This window comes from Solanum stenotomum, chromosome 7 (genome assembly GCF_019186545.1).
Source record: "Solanum stenotomum isolate F172 chromosome 7, ASM1918654v1, whole genome shotgun sequence".
NCBI lineage: Eukaryota > Viridiplantae > Streptophyta > Magnoliopsida > Solanales > Solanaceae > Solanum > Solanum stenotomum.
In genome coordinates, this window is record NC_064288.1 from 45,121,519 (window position 1) to 45,136,779 (window position 15,261).

General features: G+C 27.1%; 2 protein-coding genes across 2 annotated transcripts; both read left to right on the forward strand.

Moving 5' to 3' along the window:
* The first annotated feature begins 5,438 nt into the window (after positions 1–5,438).
* On the forward strand, positions 5,439–6,675 carry LOC125871175 (kirola-like). The gene is made up of 2 exons (XM_049551771.1): positions 5,439–5,625; positions 6,407–6,675. The coding sequence occupies exons 1-2, from the start codon at positions 5,439–5,441 to the stop codon at positions 6,673–6,675; spliced, it is 456 nt and encodes a 151-aa protein (XP_049407728.1).
* A 2,862-nt stretch (positions 6,676–9,537) lies between these two features.
* Positions 9,538–12,136, forward strand: LOC125871173 (MLP-like protein 28). Its single transcript, XM_049551769.1, has 2 exons — positions 9,538–9,765; positions 11,637–12,136. The coding sequence occupies exons 1-2, from the start codon at positions 9,579–9,581 to the stop codon at positions 11,903–11,905; spliced, it is 456 nt and encodes a 151-aa protein (XP_049407726.1). The 5' UTR covers positions 9,538–9,578; the 3' UTR covers positions 11,906–12,136.
* The last annotated feature ends 3,125 nt before the right edge of the window (positions 12,137–15,261 follow it).

The following is a 15,261-nucleotide window of genomic DNA, read 5'->3' on the forward strand; positions in this document are numbered from 1 at the left end:
AATACATAAATAAAAACAGAAGAAAAACACAAAATATATTATTATACCAAAAAGTTTAATGAGTACACATTCAATCATGTTCAGATGCAAATTTGATACCCAATTCAAAATTCACTCAATATGATAATTTATTGTATCCATTGATTGTAATTTTCAAACTAATCATTTTTCATCTACCATTTTCAATTTATACATAAATAACCATAAGAAATTCAAAACGAACATGATACGTAACACCTACGACGGCACGTAACACATGTTATCAGTGTATCATGGTAAACATATAACAAACACTATAAAAAAAAATGAAGAAAATTATCAGATAATTTTATCACATACCTTTTGTTATCAGATCTTTTAACCTTAAAATTGAAGTTATTCTTTATTTTGTATTTTTCCATTACAGCCTTTAGAGTTGTCTTATCCTTGTACATTTATTTCACTTCAACAACGGAAATAGTTGTATCTGATACATAATTCTTCACCTCCATTTCTGGTATGTAATATGAATCGCCAATTTTTTATTCAACAATTGTTAGAGCTTTTGCGTCGCTTTTTCCACCCTCAACACACACGATTGCACCTGTTGTTACATCAAAATTTTGAATCTCTTCATCACTTTTATCGGAGGTATCAATGCATAGAGGATACATACAGAATCCCACCTCATGTTTCTTAATCTCTATGTACAAATTCACCCCATATCATTCCTAATACACAATGGAGACGAATTTCCTTCAACAACGTATCTGACCTCGATGTTTTTTTTCAATTTATCAATACCCAATTCAGCTGTAATTGCTGAAATAAGATTCACAAACGAAATATTTTTACAAATCACTATACCATCACTTATGTATCGTTCGTATCTAACATCGCTTTCCCATGATCCAGAATGCCTTAACAAGATTGAAATATTCATGTCGAATCTTCACAAAATAGCGTTCCAAATTTGTTTGAATAAAACTTTTACTGTTTTTTCGAAGAACAGGGAGAACGTTTCATAATTTGAAATTAAAAAAATATAATTCAGTTAGAGGATTATGAACGATTGATTGGTTGAAGGAAGAAACGTAAGCGTGATTTATGGGAGTCAATTATAATTTCTGTTTTAATTATAATTTCAGTTTTTAATCCCTTATTTAACGCATTAAACTGACAACAACAACTTAATAATTTAAGTATCAGCCCGTTATTAATTTAAGTATCCGCGCTGCTATATTATGTATCCGAAAAACACTAAAAAAGGGATTTTTGATAATTAATGAAAAAGTACAGAAAGGAAGTAATTTATTTCTTATACTATGTCATTTGCCTAATTTTTACTATTAATTATTAAGACCTGTCAAATACGGCTCCTATTGGGCCTTTTTTAAAAATAAAATAAAATATATTTTGTTACCTCTTGGCTGAAACTTTATGATTTAGGCTGAATATTTTTTTCAAATTTATTTAACTTAAAATAATGGAGTTTAAACAAAACTTTTACAAATTAGGACCGAAACAAATAAGAAATACTCAAAAATAATCTGTCATTACTTCTATAGATAAATCAAAAGAATAAACAACTAGAACTCGATTATTTTGAATAAAAAAAATTATTTGGCTAAAACATTAGGCTCTATAGCTAGCAAATGTGTTTTAAAATAAATTTGACCCGAAAGAAAGAAGAAATACATACTCATTTGGCTAAAACATTAGGCTGGTTATATAAGTGTATATACTATATACTTATTCTTTACATTTGCTTTTGAGCTAATATTTTATTTGTGTCCTTAAAGATAGAACCTATCAATAAAGATGCACTCAAATTTAGTGAAGTGCATAACCTGATTATTTGATCGAGCTTCAAAATTCAGATATAAGTAAGCATTTAAAAATGTATAAAGTCTTTTAACTATTTAACATTTAAAAAAATTATACATTATGAATAAAAACTACATCTAAATACAATTACTAATAAAAACATTATTTATTTTTAACCAAATGATCAATAATTCATTTTTGCAAGAACTTTTTGTTTAAATTATTTATACTTATGCATTTTTCCTATTAAATTTGTTAACTAATTTTTTTTCTTCTGTACGTCTCACAATATATTTGTTTTAAATTTTTAATACTATAAAATATTTTACATTTTTATAATTAAATTTACATAAGAAAAGATATATGTGACCGCGTAAAATGCGAATAAATTGACTAATAAAGAATGAATTAGAGTAGATTTAGGAAATATGATATCTTCTCAGGATCTAAGATAAATAAAAATATAGATTTGCCTAATTGACAAGAAGATAATAATTTTAGAATATTTTTTTTAGCTATGAAAGTCAGAGCATAAATAAGATATGTTACTTTAATTCATTATTTTGAACCAGCAATATTCTTTTAATCTACTCTTGATGTTTCCACTTTAAGCATGGATAATGAGAACTCATAATATATTACTTTAATATATAATTAAATATGTAAAATTGTCTCCCAACCTTAGTAGCTTATAAAAACATGATCTAGGACTAGATTAGAAGCAATATCAAAGGTATGATAATACAGTAAAATCTCATTAAATTAATACTCGGTTAATTAATAATTTCTCTAAGATAATAATTTTCTCCTGTCTAGACTTGGGCCAATAGAAAAAATCACTTATTTCAATAAGATAATATATTTTCAGAAGGCTCCTATATATGGTCCCATTAATATTTATAAATTAATAATTCTTTAAAAGTACAAATATATCTATTTTTTTAGTGAAATATGATTCTATTATGTTCTGTTTTTTGTTATGATTTAAATTTAGTTGAAGCTCATCTCTAACTTTTCTTATTATATCCAAAAGTTTCGGTGTTGTCTTTTCTAATTGCACCATAAAATTCTGAAGAGATCTAGATGCAAGTATTTCCTTATGCATAACTGATTCCAAAGGTATTGTATCATCTTCAACTTTATCATCAACATTGTTTTTCCAATGATATCCACAATTTGTTCTAAGCTCTGGACCTCTGAACATGTTTCATTTTCACCCATTCATAAATACAAAATTGAGTCAATATACCTATATATCAAAAACAAGTTATTTATTTTTTAAAATTTAAATATTAACTTAACAAAAAATTTAATTTTGTCACTGACCAGAAGTAAACTAAAAATCTTCAAAGTTGTCTCCCAGATGATAAATCAAACTAGAAACTTATTTAAGATATCATGCTCAATTATTTGATAAATAAATTATGAAAAAGTGTTTTCGAAAAATGTTAAAAGTATAGTTATCGGTGTTTGCAACAAATTTTAAAGTGACAAAAAATAAATTGCAATAACAATAAAATAAGAAGGAACATAACTTTTATTGAAAAAATTGCGAGTACAATTTTGTTTTTCCCTTGATTCTACTCTCCTAAGATTTATCCATGATTCGAGGGCCGTTAGTGAAGTATTTCTCGAACTAGGATGATTTAGATTTGACCTCTATATGAATATTCCATCAATTTGCGGAATATATTTAAGGGAATTTAGTACCCTTTATATAGGCATGAACTAGGTTTTAGAGTTGAGTAGCCTCCAAGAATTCTAATTGAAACTGAAGACACCTTATAGAGTACCAATTCGAATTAAACATGTCTTGTAGAGTCCTACAAATGCCCCTTGCTTCAAGACTTGTCGGAGTGTAGACTCGATGAAACTCAAAGACGAGACTTGAAGTACTCATTCTTCCACCTTTGCAGCTTCAGTTTTTCAGATTTGATTTATGACAAAAGAGATTAAGGGCAGATTTGGCCCCACTGGGCGTGCCAATTTGTTTGCAACAAATTTTAAAGTGATAGAATATAAATTGCAATCACAATAAAATAAGAAGAAACATAACTTTATTGATGAAAATTGCGGGTATAATTCTGTTCCTCCCTTGATTCTACCCTCCTAAGATTTATCCATGATTTGAGGGTCGTTAGTGACGTATTTCTCGAACTAGGATGATTTAGATTTGACCTCTATATGAATATTCCATCAATTTGCGGAATATTCGAGATGCCTTTTAAGGAAATTTAGTACTCTTTATATAGGCATGAACTGGGGTTTAGGGTTAAGTAGTCTCCAAGAATTCTAATTGAAACTGAACACACCTCCTAGAGTCCCAATTCGAATTGAACACATCTTGTAGAGTCCCACAAAATTTCAATGTCTACAACCGGGTCACCTCTTCGTTTGCGTGACAACATAAAAATAAAGTGGAGAAATAAATGTCATTATCACCCCATATAATATCATCCTCAAGTATAGTTTTGTATGGTTTCATTGTCATCGAGATCTTGCATTCCATTTGTTTATCTGATTTTGATTTGATTCTCAATGGATATGTTGCGTTGTTGATTTTGATTTAGCATAAATTTTATGAATGTAGAGATTATATTTTAATCTTGTGATCTAAACTAAAGATATGTGGAATGTATCAAAATATTTTTTAATCTTATGATATTAACATGTCCCGTAAAGAGTTAGAATTAACAAATTATAAAAAAAAAATATTATCTTTTTAAAACGGACTACAAAAAGTAAGAGGAAAAAATTAAAATGGATGTGTGATGAACTTGCTAATTAATTAATTATTCTTCATCACACATGATAACTTCTTCTTACTTATGATATTAACATGTCCTCCGAAGAGTTAAGAATTAAAAAATTATCAAAAGAGAAGGATAATCTTTTTAAAACAGACTACAAAAAGTAAGATGAAGAAATTAAAATGGATGTAACGAAGCATCGATAACATCATGACAACTTCTTCTTAATATGAGCTAATCAAATATTAGATGGGACTAAGTAAAATGTAACTTTTTTCAAACTGTTCCCGTCTATTATATCAAACAAAAACAAGTTTGGGAAAATGCTTAAATATGCCATCGAATTTTGAGAAAATGTTCATCTATATATGTCACCCATTTAAAGTTTGGGTCATCTATGTCATTTTAGTTAACAAATAATGACATGAATGACAAGATGAGTCTTTTCTCAAACGAAAATGACATATATGAACTAAAGTTTTAAGGGATGGTATAAATGAGCCTTTTCTCAAAGTTCGATGACATATTTGAGTCTTTTCCCTTGAAAAAAGTATGTAGATTTTTATGTCCGAGAACAAGTGTAAGCTTCAATTATATACATTTAGTTTGTTAATAATATACTAATTAAATTGTCATGGCCAACATATTTTATTGCTAAATCAAGAAATCACACGTTTCAATAAATCTAAGTTGTCACTATAATATAAATCCACAACTTATTAGAGAAAATAATTGTAATAATCTATGTTGGCGCACAAAATTGTAGAGGGGTTGACCATCTCCCAAAGTGCAACGATCATTTCTGATTTTTTATCCATCAATTTGTTCCAACAATACTATTATTTCTATACTGCAAAATCAAATAAGTTATCACAAAAAAAAATGAGTTTGAAAGGAAAATTGATATCACAAACAGAGATCAAAGGTTGTAAGGATTTGTTTCATGAAATGTTTAAGAACAAACCACACCATTTACCAAATGTTGCACCACAAACTATTCAAGCTACCGATTTGCATGAAGGAAACTGGGGTACCATTGATGCAGTCATCAACTGCAATTTTACTGTCCGTAATATTTAATAATCTCTTCTTTTAATTGATCAAAGAATAATTTTACTGTCGATAATATTTTATAATTACTTCTTTTAATTGATCAGAGAATATATTCACGCTTTTTGTCACATCATTCTCAAGGGGCTCAAGGCTATTTGATCAAACGGCATGTTTAGAGGGGAACTAAGATAGAAAATAACAAAGGCATATATAAAATATATATAAAATGTATTAAGTTTAGGATGATCTAGAGATAATCTTTGTGTGAGGTACGCAGTTGTTTGCAACAAATTTGAAAATAAATTAATCATAAATAAAATATGAAGAAATGAGAATATTATTGAAGTAGAATTTTGTTCCTCCCTAGATTATTCTCTCTTAAGATTTCTTGAATCAAGGGTCGTTAGTGGCATATTTTTCAAACCAGGATGAACTGATCTCCGTAATTCAAGGGTGTTAGTGACGTATTTCTTGAGTTAGGATGATGGACTTTATCTCTATGAAATGATTTGTTAATCTTCTTGAAGTATTTGATTATCAAGAAGGCTTTGACTTATCTTGATCTCTTTATGAATATCAATATATGGTATATTAGAGATCTTGATATTTAGAAATACCTAAGAGTTTATGGGATATTTTGAGATGCCTCTTCAAAGGAATATATTACCCTTTAGTTAGCATATTTGGAAAACCCTAACTATAACAGAACCCGCATGATAGAATCCTACAAAATTTCAATGTCTATTACTCGACTATGTTCACTTAAAAATCCTTTTTTTTTTGTGCACAAAATGTAGAGGGGCAAGAGAAGGTTGTGAAGGTGTCTATTGAAGACATAGATGAGGAAAAAAGGTTAGTGACATACAAGATATTTGAAGGTAATTTAATGGAGCAATACAAGGCTTTCAAAGTAACTCTTCATATTGAAAATGAAGAAGAAAACAACTTGGTTATATGGACTATCCAATATGAGAAACAGAATGAAGACGTTCCAGAACCTTTTTCTTATTTGCAAATGGCCGTTAATTTGACTAAAGATGTCGATGCTCATCATGTCAACCAGTAATATCTTATATTGCTCAGACTCTTTAAAAAATATAGATGGGTGTGTGTATTTTGAGAGAATTCAATATGAGTACAACATCATTTTTAGAGAGTCTGTACAACATGTACATAGGTGATATCTATGGTTTGTTGAGAATAAAGAGAGTTTCATGTTCTCTATGGAAGTGGTGCTTGCTCAAGTTTAAGAATTTTTAAGTGGTTGTGTTTGTTCATTTTTGTATTTCTCATAAAGATGTACTTTGCTTTGTTGTGTTCTCATGAAATATTGTATAGCTTTTTATTTTATTTTCTTCAAGAACAAACTTTATTTGTTTGGTTTGATTTTGTGAATTAAGTCTTCAGTCCTCTTTCTTCCTCCATTTTTGGATACATTTTATGTCATCATTATTACTAGCATTTTTATAAATTTCAATGGGAAATCCATTTGAAACATTGCCAGTAACAATAAATTACTAATTTCATTGGGAAATCCGCTTCTTTTGTTGACAATGTTAGATAAAAAATTAGAAATAATATTATATTAGGAAGATATAAGATCTTGGAATTGCAGAAGCGTTCCTTAATAAGATATTTTGTATATTTAAGAGTTGAATTTGAAATTTTTTATTTATATATTAAGTCTTACACTCTCTCGGTCCATTTAAAAATAAAAATAAAAATAGTATTGTATTTAAGGGTGTTCAAAATCAGCTATTGCTATTACTAGCTTACATTTTTCGACTAGTAAACTTGATTGTGATTCATGGAGTTATTTTATATAAAAAATTGAAAAATTATAAATTCTCTCTGTCACATACATATATTCGCTCTTCAATTTATATTAAGCGAATTATTGAAGTATAATATATATTTTGAAAAAATATTCTAGGATATAAATAAAAGGCTACTTTCTATTACTATTTTTTTTATCATTTCTAAACTATTCTCCTACAAAATACAAAATAGTCAGTAACATCATTAAATGAAACATAAATATATAAAAAAATTAATAATATTTTTAAAAACTTTGAACAATTCACTTATTTGGATTATAAAAAAAAAATCCAATATGGACTAGAGGGAGTACTATACCACTATCTTTTTTTCTAAAATAAGTATTATTTTGACGAAAAAATAAACCATTTCAAAAAAGTGTTATTTTAAAAATTTAGGACAAAAAGTAGTAATTGTTTTCCATTATACTTTTTGGTAACTTTTTAATTCTAATGTTTCACATGACATGCTTAAGAAGTTAATATCATAAAATAAAAAGATATTTAGCATATTTGACACATTTTTAGTTTGAAATCACAAAATTTAAATTTTTTTTTGCTTTTTTAAAACTCTATGTCAAAATAAAATATGACAAATAAAGTATAAAGTAAAATGAAAAAAAATATATCTTATATTTTTCTTTTAGTGGATGTAAAATAAATAAAAAATAATATTTATTTTGAGACGGCGAAATAATAAATTTTCTATGGTTTCTAATTTCTATGTCACCCAGATCTTGTATCAAATTTATTATCTGAAAAACATCATTAGCGACATCATGACAACTGCTTCTTAAGTATGAACTGCTCAATGTAAGTAAATATCTGAATATTTTTTGGGGAATATTATTTGAGTGTTTGACTATGAAAAATTTATTTAAAAAATTTAATGTCTCAAGTAAAAATAATAAGATACTCTATGTCATTGTTTTATTAAATTTTACTGAAACACAATTTTTATTTTTAACTAATTTTTTGTTTAAATAATAAGATGTTCATTTGATTATTTTATTATATTTTATTGAAACACAATTTTTATTTCAAACTATTTTAAAAAACAATAAATATTCATTTTAGTTATTTTATTAATTTATTAAAATGTTATTTTGTAAATATATATATGTGCAAAAGTACTACGGTATATAGTAGCATGCACATTAAATGGATCATCGACAATAAAAGGAAAGGAAGAAAAAAAAAATCAAGTTAATCGTCTAGGATTAGTAACATTAATCCTCAAGTGTTCTTCTTTAATATCTTACTATTTATTAAAAATAAAATTTAAAATAAAAATTGAATTTTAACAAAATTTAATGAAAAATTATTTAAATTAGTTCAGTGACTTCTATGTAAAATATAATAGTGGAGTGACTTTATAGGTAAAATATTCATAGTTGGGAGATTTTGAAGTTATAAAAGAAAATTGATTGACTTTCTAATTATTAGAAGAATCCTTAGTTGAGTGACTTTGTGTGAGAAAAATTCTTAGTTGAGTGACTATCTGTGCAAAGAATTATTAGTTGAGTGATCATCTGAGATATTAACTCTCCAATTAATTGCTCATTATCTTCTTCTTCGTTAGCAACTACTACTCGGGTATGAACTCCTCCCTTGAAGAAGGCCCCAATTGCGGCAATTCAACGATGATTCATGCCTTGCTCGTGCCGTAAAAATGTCGTATGCAAATGAATTCACTTTTAGTATAGAATAAATGTGCGAAAACCCGATGTAGTCATGCAAAAACTTCATTCTATTCCGACTATTACTTTCCAGCGGATAATTTATTCATGAGTTAAAAAGATAAGAACTTCGATTTGCAGGCCCGATATAGAAATCGGGCACTATCTATATAATCTTTGTGTATATATTTGCTTTTCTAATACAATAATTCAATTTTCATTAGTCATCATATTCATGATTACAAAATCACGAAACCACGTCTCAACAAATCTAAGTTGTCACCATTATTATTATTATTATTATTATTATTATTTATATAAATAAATACTCAACTTAGAGATAATAATTGTAATAATTTATGCCCCAAAGTGCAACTATATAAAGACTTCCATTTCTGATTCATTATTCATCAGTTTTTTCCAATTAAATACTTTTATTCTATATTATATAATCATTTATTTTATAAAAAAAAATGGGTTTGAAAGGAAAGTTGATTTCAGAAACAGAGATAAAAGGTTGTAAGGATTTATTTCATGAAATGTTTTGTGAAAAACCACACCATCTTCCAAATGTTGTACCACAAACTATTCAAGCTGTTGATTTACATGAAGGAGATTGGGGTACTGTTGGCTCCGTTGTTAACTGGAATTATACTATCGGTAACATTTTTTAATCACTTATTTTAATTTAACCGTATGTTCACCATTATTTATTCTGGTCCATGACTATTTATGACAATTTCTCTATTTACAAATCAGTATATAGGAAAATTATTTTCTTCTTCCCAATTAGTCTAATCATTAAGTAAGCAATTAGTCCAATAGTCCTATGGAAGGTTTACTTCAAAATATTTGATTTTTTTTTTTTTTTTGAAAAAAAAGGAGTCATTTTTACTTTTTTTTTTCCTGGATTTACTCTTATATTCTAATTACGGACATATTAATTACTAAGACCTGTCAAATACGGCTCCTATTGGGCCTTTTTTAGGAATAAAATAAAATATATTTTGTTACCTCTTGGCTGAAACCTTATGATTTAGGCTGAATATTTTTGTCAAATTTATTTAACTAAAAATAATGGAGTTTAAGCAAAACTTTTACAAATTTGGACCGAAAACAAATAAGACATACACAAAAATAATCTGTCATTACTTCTATAGATAAATCAAAAGAAATAAACAACTAGAACTCGATTATTTTAAATAAAAAAAATTATTTGGCAAAAACATTAGGCTCTAGCTAGCAAATGTGTTTTAAAATAAATTTGACCCGAAAGACAGAACAAATACATGGTTACAATGAATAGCTATTGCATCTAAACAAAAAAAATAAATTAAACTCTATTATTTTAGATAAAAATCCAAAAATGATTTAGATATACACTGAATAAAACGTTCAAATAAAGGATGGTTCGAATATATTCCTTGTAGGGTATTATTCGCCATATAAGTAAAAAGATGGAGAAATCTAAAAAATATACAGTCCAATATACTTATATATATTTCGGCTTGTAATAATTTTTATTTTTACTTCGATTGTGTTGATTAATAAATGGAAAAAAAAGGTTTACTACACAATATATAATCTTTTGTCCTATGGAAGGTTTACTTCAAAATATTTGATTTTTTTTTTGAAAAAAAAGGACTCATTTTTACTTATTTTTTTCCTGGATTTACTCTTATTATTCTAATTACGGACTTATTAATTATTAAGACCTGTCAAATACGGCTCCTATTGGGACTTTTTTTTAAATAAAATAAAATATATTTTGTTACCTCTTGGCTGAAACTTTATGATTTAGGCTGAATATTTTTTTCAAATTTATTTAACTAAAAATAATGGAGTTTAAACAAAACTTTTACAAATTTGGACCGAAAACAAATAAGAAATACAAAAAAATAATCTGTCATTACTTCTATAGATAAATCAAAAGAAATAAACAACTAGAACTCGGTTATTTTGAATAAAAAAAATTATTTGGCTAAAACATTAGGCTCTAGCTAGCAAATGTGTTTTAAAATAAATTTGACCCGAATGAAAGAAGAAATACATGGTTACAATGAATAGCTATTCCATCTAAACAAAAAATAAAATTAAACTCTATTATTTTAGATAAAAATCCAAAAATAATTTAGATATACACTGAATAAATCGTTCAAATAAAGGATGGTTCGAATATATTCCTTGTAGGGTATTATTCGCCATATAAGTAAAAAGATGGAAAAATCTAAAAAAATATGCCGTCTAACATATTTATTTATATTTCGGCCTGTAATAATATTTATTTATATGGAAAAATATAAAAAAACCAACATAAAATCTTTTGTCATGTAACCTAATATAATATTATAAAAAGTTATATGGGGGGGGGNGATAATCCAATTAATGGTAATTATATATACACAACACAATATATCAACCTTATATAAATATGTATAATAGTGTATAAATGGTGTATATGACTACGTGGTGTAAATGTTTTTTTATAGACATAACCTAATTTTACTTCTTTTTTTTCTTCACAAAAATAGAGGGGGATGAGAAGGTTGTAAAGGTGATTATTGACGAGATAAACAAGGAAAAAAGGTTAGTGACATTCAAGGCATTTGAAGGTCATTTGATAGAGGAATACAAGGCCTTCAAAGCAACTATTCATATTGAGAATGAAGGAGATAACAACTTGGTTATATGGACTATTGAATATGAAAAGCAAAATGAAGACATTCCAGAACCCTTCTCTTATTTGCAATTAGCCACTAATCTAACCAAAGATGTTGACACCCATCATGTCAACCAATAATATTCTATGTTATTTAGACTCTTCAAATATATGGACGAGTGTGTAGATTCTTCAATAGTATGGTATTGAAGAATCCAAGTAATATGTTGTGAATAATGGATTTCCATGTTCTCTTTGAAAGAGGTGGTTGCTTGTTGATGTTTGTGTTTCCCATAAAGATGTAATTTGCTTTGTTATATTTTCATGAAATAAATTGTACTATTTCGTTTCTTGAAGAACAAAATTTATTTATTTGATTTGACTTTGTGATTAAAGTAAGTTGAATATTTAGTCCTCTCTGTTTTGGTAAGATTTTATGTCATCTTCAAAAATAGCTAAGAGTAGAAATATAATATGGTTCTTTGCTATAGTTTATTTAATAATGATTCGTAGCTACACGTTAGAAGGAGGAGATATACAAGAGACATTGAGAGAGGGAAGAGAGAGGCGAATGATATCAGGGAAAGACACACAATTTATTTGAATATCTGATTGATATTGTATCACGAATATAATTAATATAATTGATTTGTATAAAATAAAACTGGCTACTAGAAGGAGGAGAGAGACGTGTGAGATTGGGAGAGGTAGAGGGAGAGGGAGAAGAGAGGAGAGCGAGATTTGGGAGAGAGAGGTGTGAGAGATACAATTGATTTGTATATCTGATCGATAATTGTATATCAGACAGATAATAGTATCACGAATACAATTGATTTATATCAATGAATATATTTGTATCAAAGACTTATTGTATACAATTTGTTGATGCAAATCAATTGTATCAAATATATTAACGAATACAATTTGTATCGAGGAATACAATTGTATCGTTGTTGTAATTCATAAAAAAAAATTGTATTCATTTGTCGCCTTGTGTATTATGTTTATATGTCACCATGTGTATTTGTGTTACCATTTGTATTTGTATTATTGACGTATTACCATTTGTATATGTATTACAGAGAGAGAAAGGAAATGACTAGAGAGAGAGATGAGAGACGGTAGAGAGAGAAGAGAGAGGCGAGGGAGATAGGAGATAGAAATTTGCTATAAAATTTTAACTATAGTTATGAATCATAATTCTTTTAGACTAGGTATAGTTGTGTATAGTAAAATATATCNTAATTTTAAAAAAAGAATACGTTTGGAAAGTTTATAGATTGTTTAAACATTTTTAAATTTTAAATTTAAATTGAAAATAACTAACTAATACAAAATTAAATTATTTAAAAAACTCAAATTCACAAATTCTATGGTGATGACATGTGTCACTTTTTTCCTATCCTATTATATATTTAAAATATTGAAATTTTGTGGTGTTGACATGTGTCATTTTTTCTTCTCCTTTTATATATAGATAGATTTATATGTCACCATGTGTATTTGTGTTACCATTTGTATTTGTATTATTGATGTATTACCATTTGTATATGTATTACAGAGAGAGAAAGGAAATGACGAGAGAGAGAGATGAGAGGATAGAGAGAGAGGAGAGAGGCGAGGGAGATAGGAGATAGAAATTTGTTATAAAATTTTAACTATAGTTATGAATCATAATTCTTTTAGACTAGATATAGTTGTGTATAGTAAAATATATCACATATTTGCCTTCTTTATGTAATTTTTTCTTATTATTTCTATAATTTCATAAATTTCAATTGGAAAACCCTTTGAAAGATCATCCTTAACCTTTTATCCCCAAAAAGAACAACTATGAAACCAAGTAAAGTTAATTAAGGTCTCACATATAATTTGTGTTGGCCTTATTCCAACAATATTTTCAACTAAGATCTCTCCAAACGATCTTTATATGAATATTTAAAGCCGATGAACGAATATCGATATTGATAGAGCGAGAAATTCAAGTATTCAATAATGAGAATTTGATGATGTACCATATGATATAGTTTGTCAACTTCATAGGGATGGATTTTTAGGGTTTGATAGCTAATCTCTTAACTCGTGATAAATAATTGACTAAATATCATTTAAGAGTAATGCCCAACGTTACCTCTGGGTCAATTTCATCACGGCTAGCATCCTTTTATGATTCTTTCTTCGTATGTCCAAGCCTTGGTCCATTGTTGAGATTATGTTCGATTCATTTTGCTTCTTTAAGATTGATCACTTCTGACGTTAATTTTATTAATCTTGCTCCCTTCCACATGTCATCATTCAATACGATCAAGTGTCACATCTATTTTATCCCTATACTACCCTCACTGAATGGTATACTTGTGATGAATTGCAGTTTAGCCAACAATTGTATCGAGTGAGTCTCATTCACTGATAATGACATAGGTGAGCCAATTTAATATTATCATTTATCGTAAAATCTTCTCCTCTTCAAATTATTTGAAGGGAATGTCTTTGAGATAGGGTCTTTGAAATCCTTATTCCTAATAGTATATATATATATATATTCTTTCAAATCTGGTTATATAAATGTANTATATATTCCTTCAAATCTGGTTATATAAATGTATATACTTATTATTTACATTTGTTTGTGTCCTTAAAGATAGAACTATCAATAAAGATGCACTCAAATTTAGTGAAGTGCATAACCTGATTATTTGATCGAGCTTCAAAATTCAGATATAATAAGCATTTAAAAATGTATAAAGTCTTTTAACTATTTAACATTTAAAAAAATTATACATTATGAATAAAAACTACATCTAAATACAATTACTAATAAAAACATTATTTATTTTTAACCAAATGATCAATAATTCATTTTTGCAAGAACTTTTTGTTTAAATTATTTATACTTCTGTATTTTTCCTATTAAATTTGTTAACTAATTTTTCTTCTTCTGTACGTCTCACAATAAATTTGTTTTTAATTTTTTATATTATAAAATATTCTTACATTTTTATAATTAAATTTACATAAGAAAAGATATATGTGACCATGTAAAACGCGAATAAATTGACTAGATAAAGAATGAATTAGAGAAGATCGAGGAAATATGATATCTTCTCAGGATCTAAGATAAATAACAATATAGATTTGCCTAATTAACAAGAAGATAATAATTTTAGATTATTTTTTTGGCTATGAAAGTCAGAGCATAAATAAGATTTATTACTCTCAGTCTCTCATTCATTTTTTTGAACAAGCAATATTCTTTTAGTCTACTCTTGATGTTTCCACTTTAAGCATTGATGATGAGAACTCATAATTTATTACTTTAATATATAATTAAATATGTAAAATTATCTCCTAACATTAGCTTATAAAAACATGATCTAGGACTAGATTAGAAGCAATGTCAGGTATGACAATATAAGGTGATCAATTGAACACTCTAGAAACTTATTTAAGATATGAAAAAATGTTTTCAAAAAATGTTAAAAGTATAGTTACCGGGT

Excerpts from the sequence above, each read along its gene's own strand:
- LOC125871175 (XM_049551771.1), top strand. The coding sequence starts at position 5,439 with ATGAGTTTGAAAGGAAAATTGATATCACAAACAGAGATCAAAGGTTGT. Across the intron at positions 5,626-6,406 it reads CAACTGCAATTTTACTGTCC|AGGGGCAAGAGAAGGTTGTG; the intron begins GTAATATTTAAT and ends CACAAAATGTAG.
- LOC125871173 (XM_049551769.1), top strand. The coding sequence starts at position 9,579 with ATGGGTTTGAAAGGAAAGTTGATTTCAGAAACAGAGATAAAAGGTTGT. Across the intron at positions 9,766-11,636 it reads TAACTGGAATTATACTATCG|AGGGGGATGAGAAGGTTGTA; the intron begins GTAACATTTTTT and ends TCACAAAAATAG.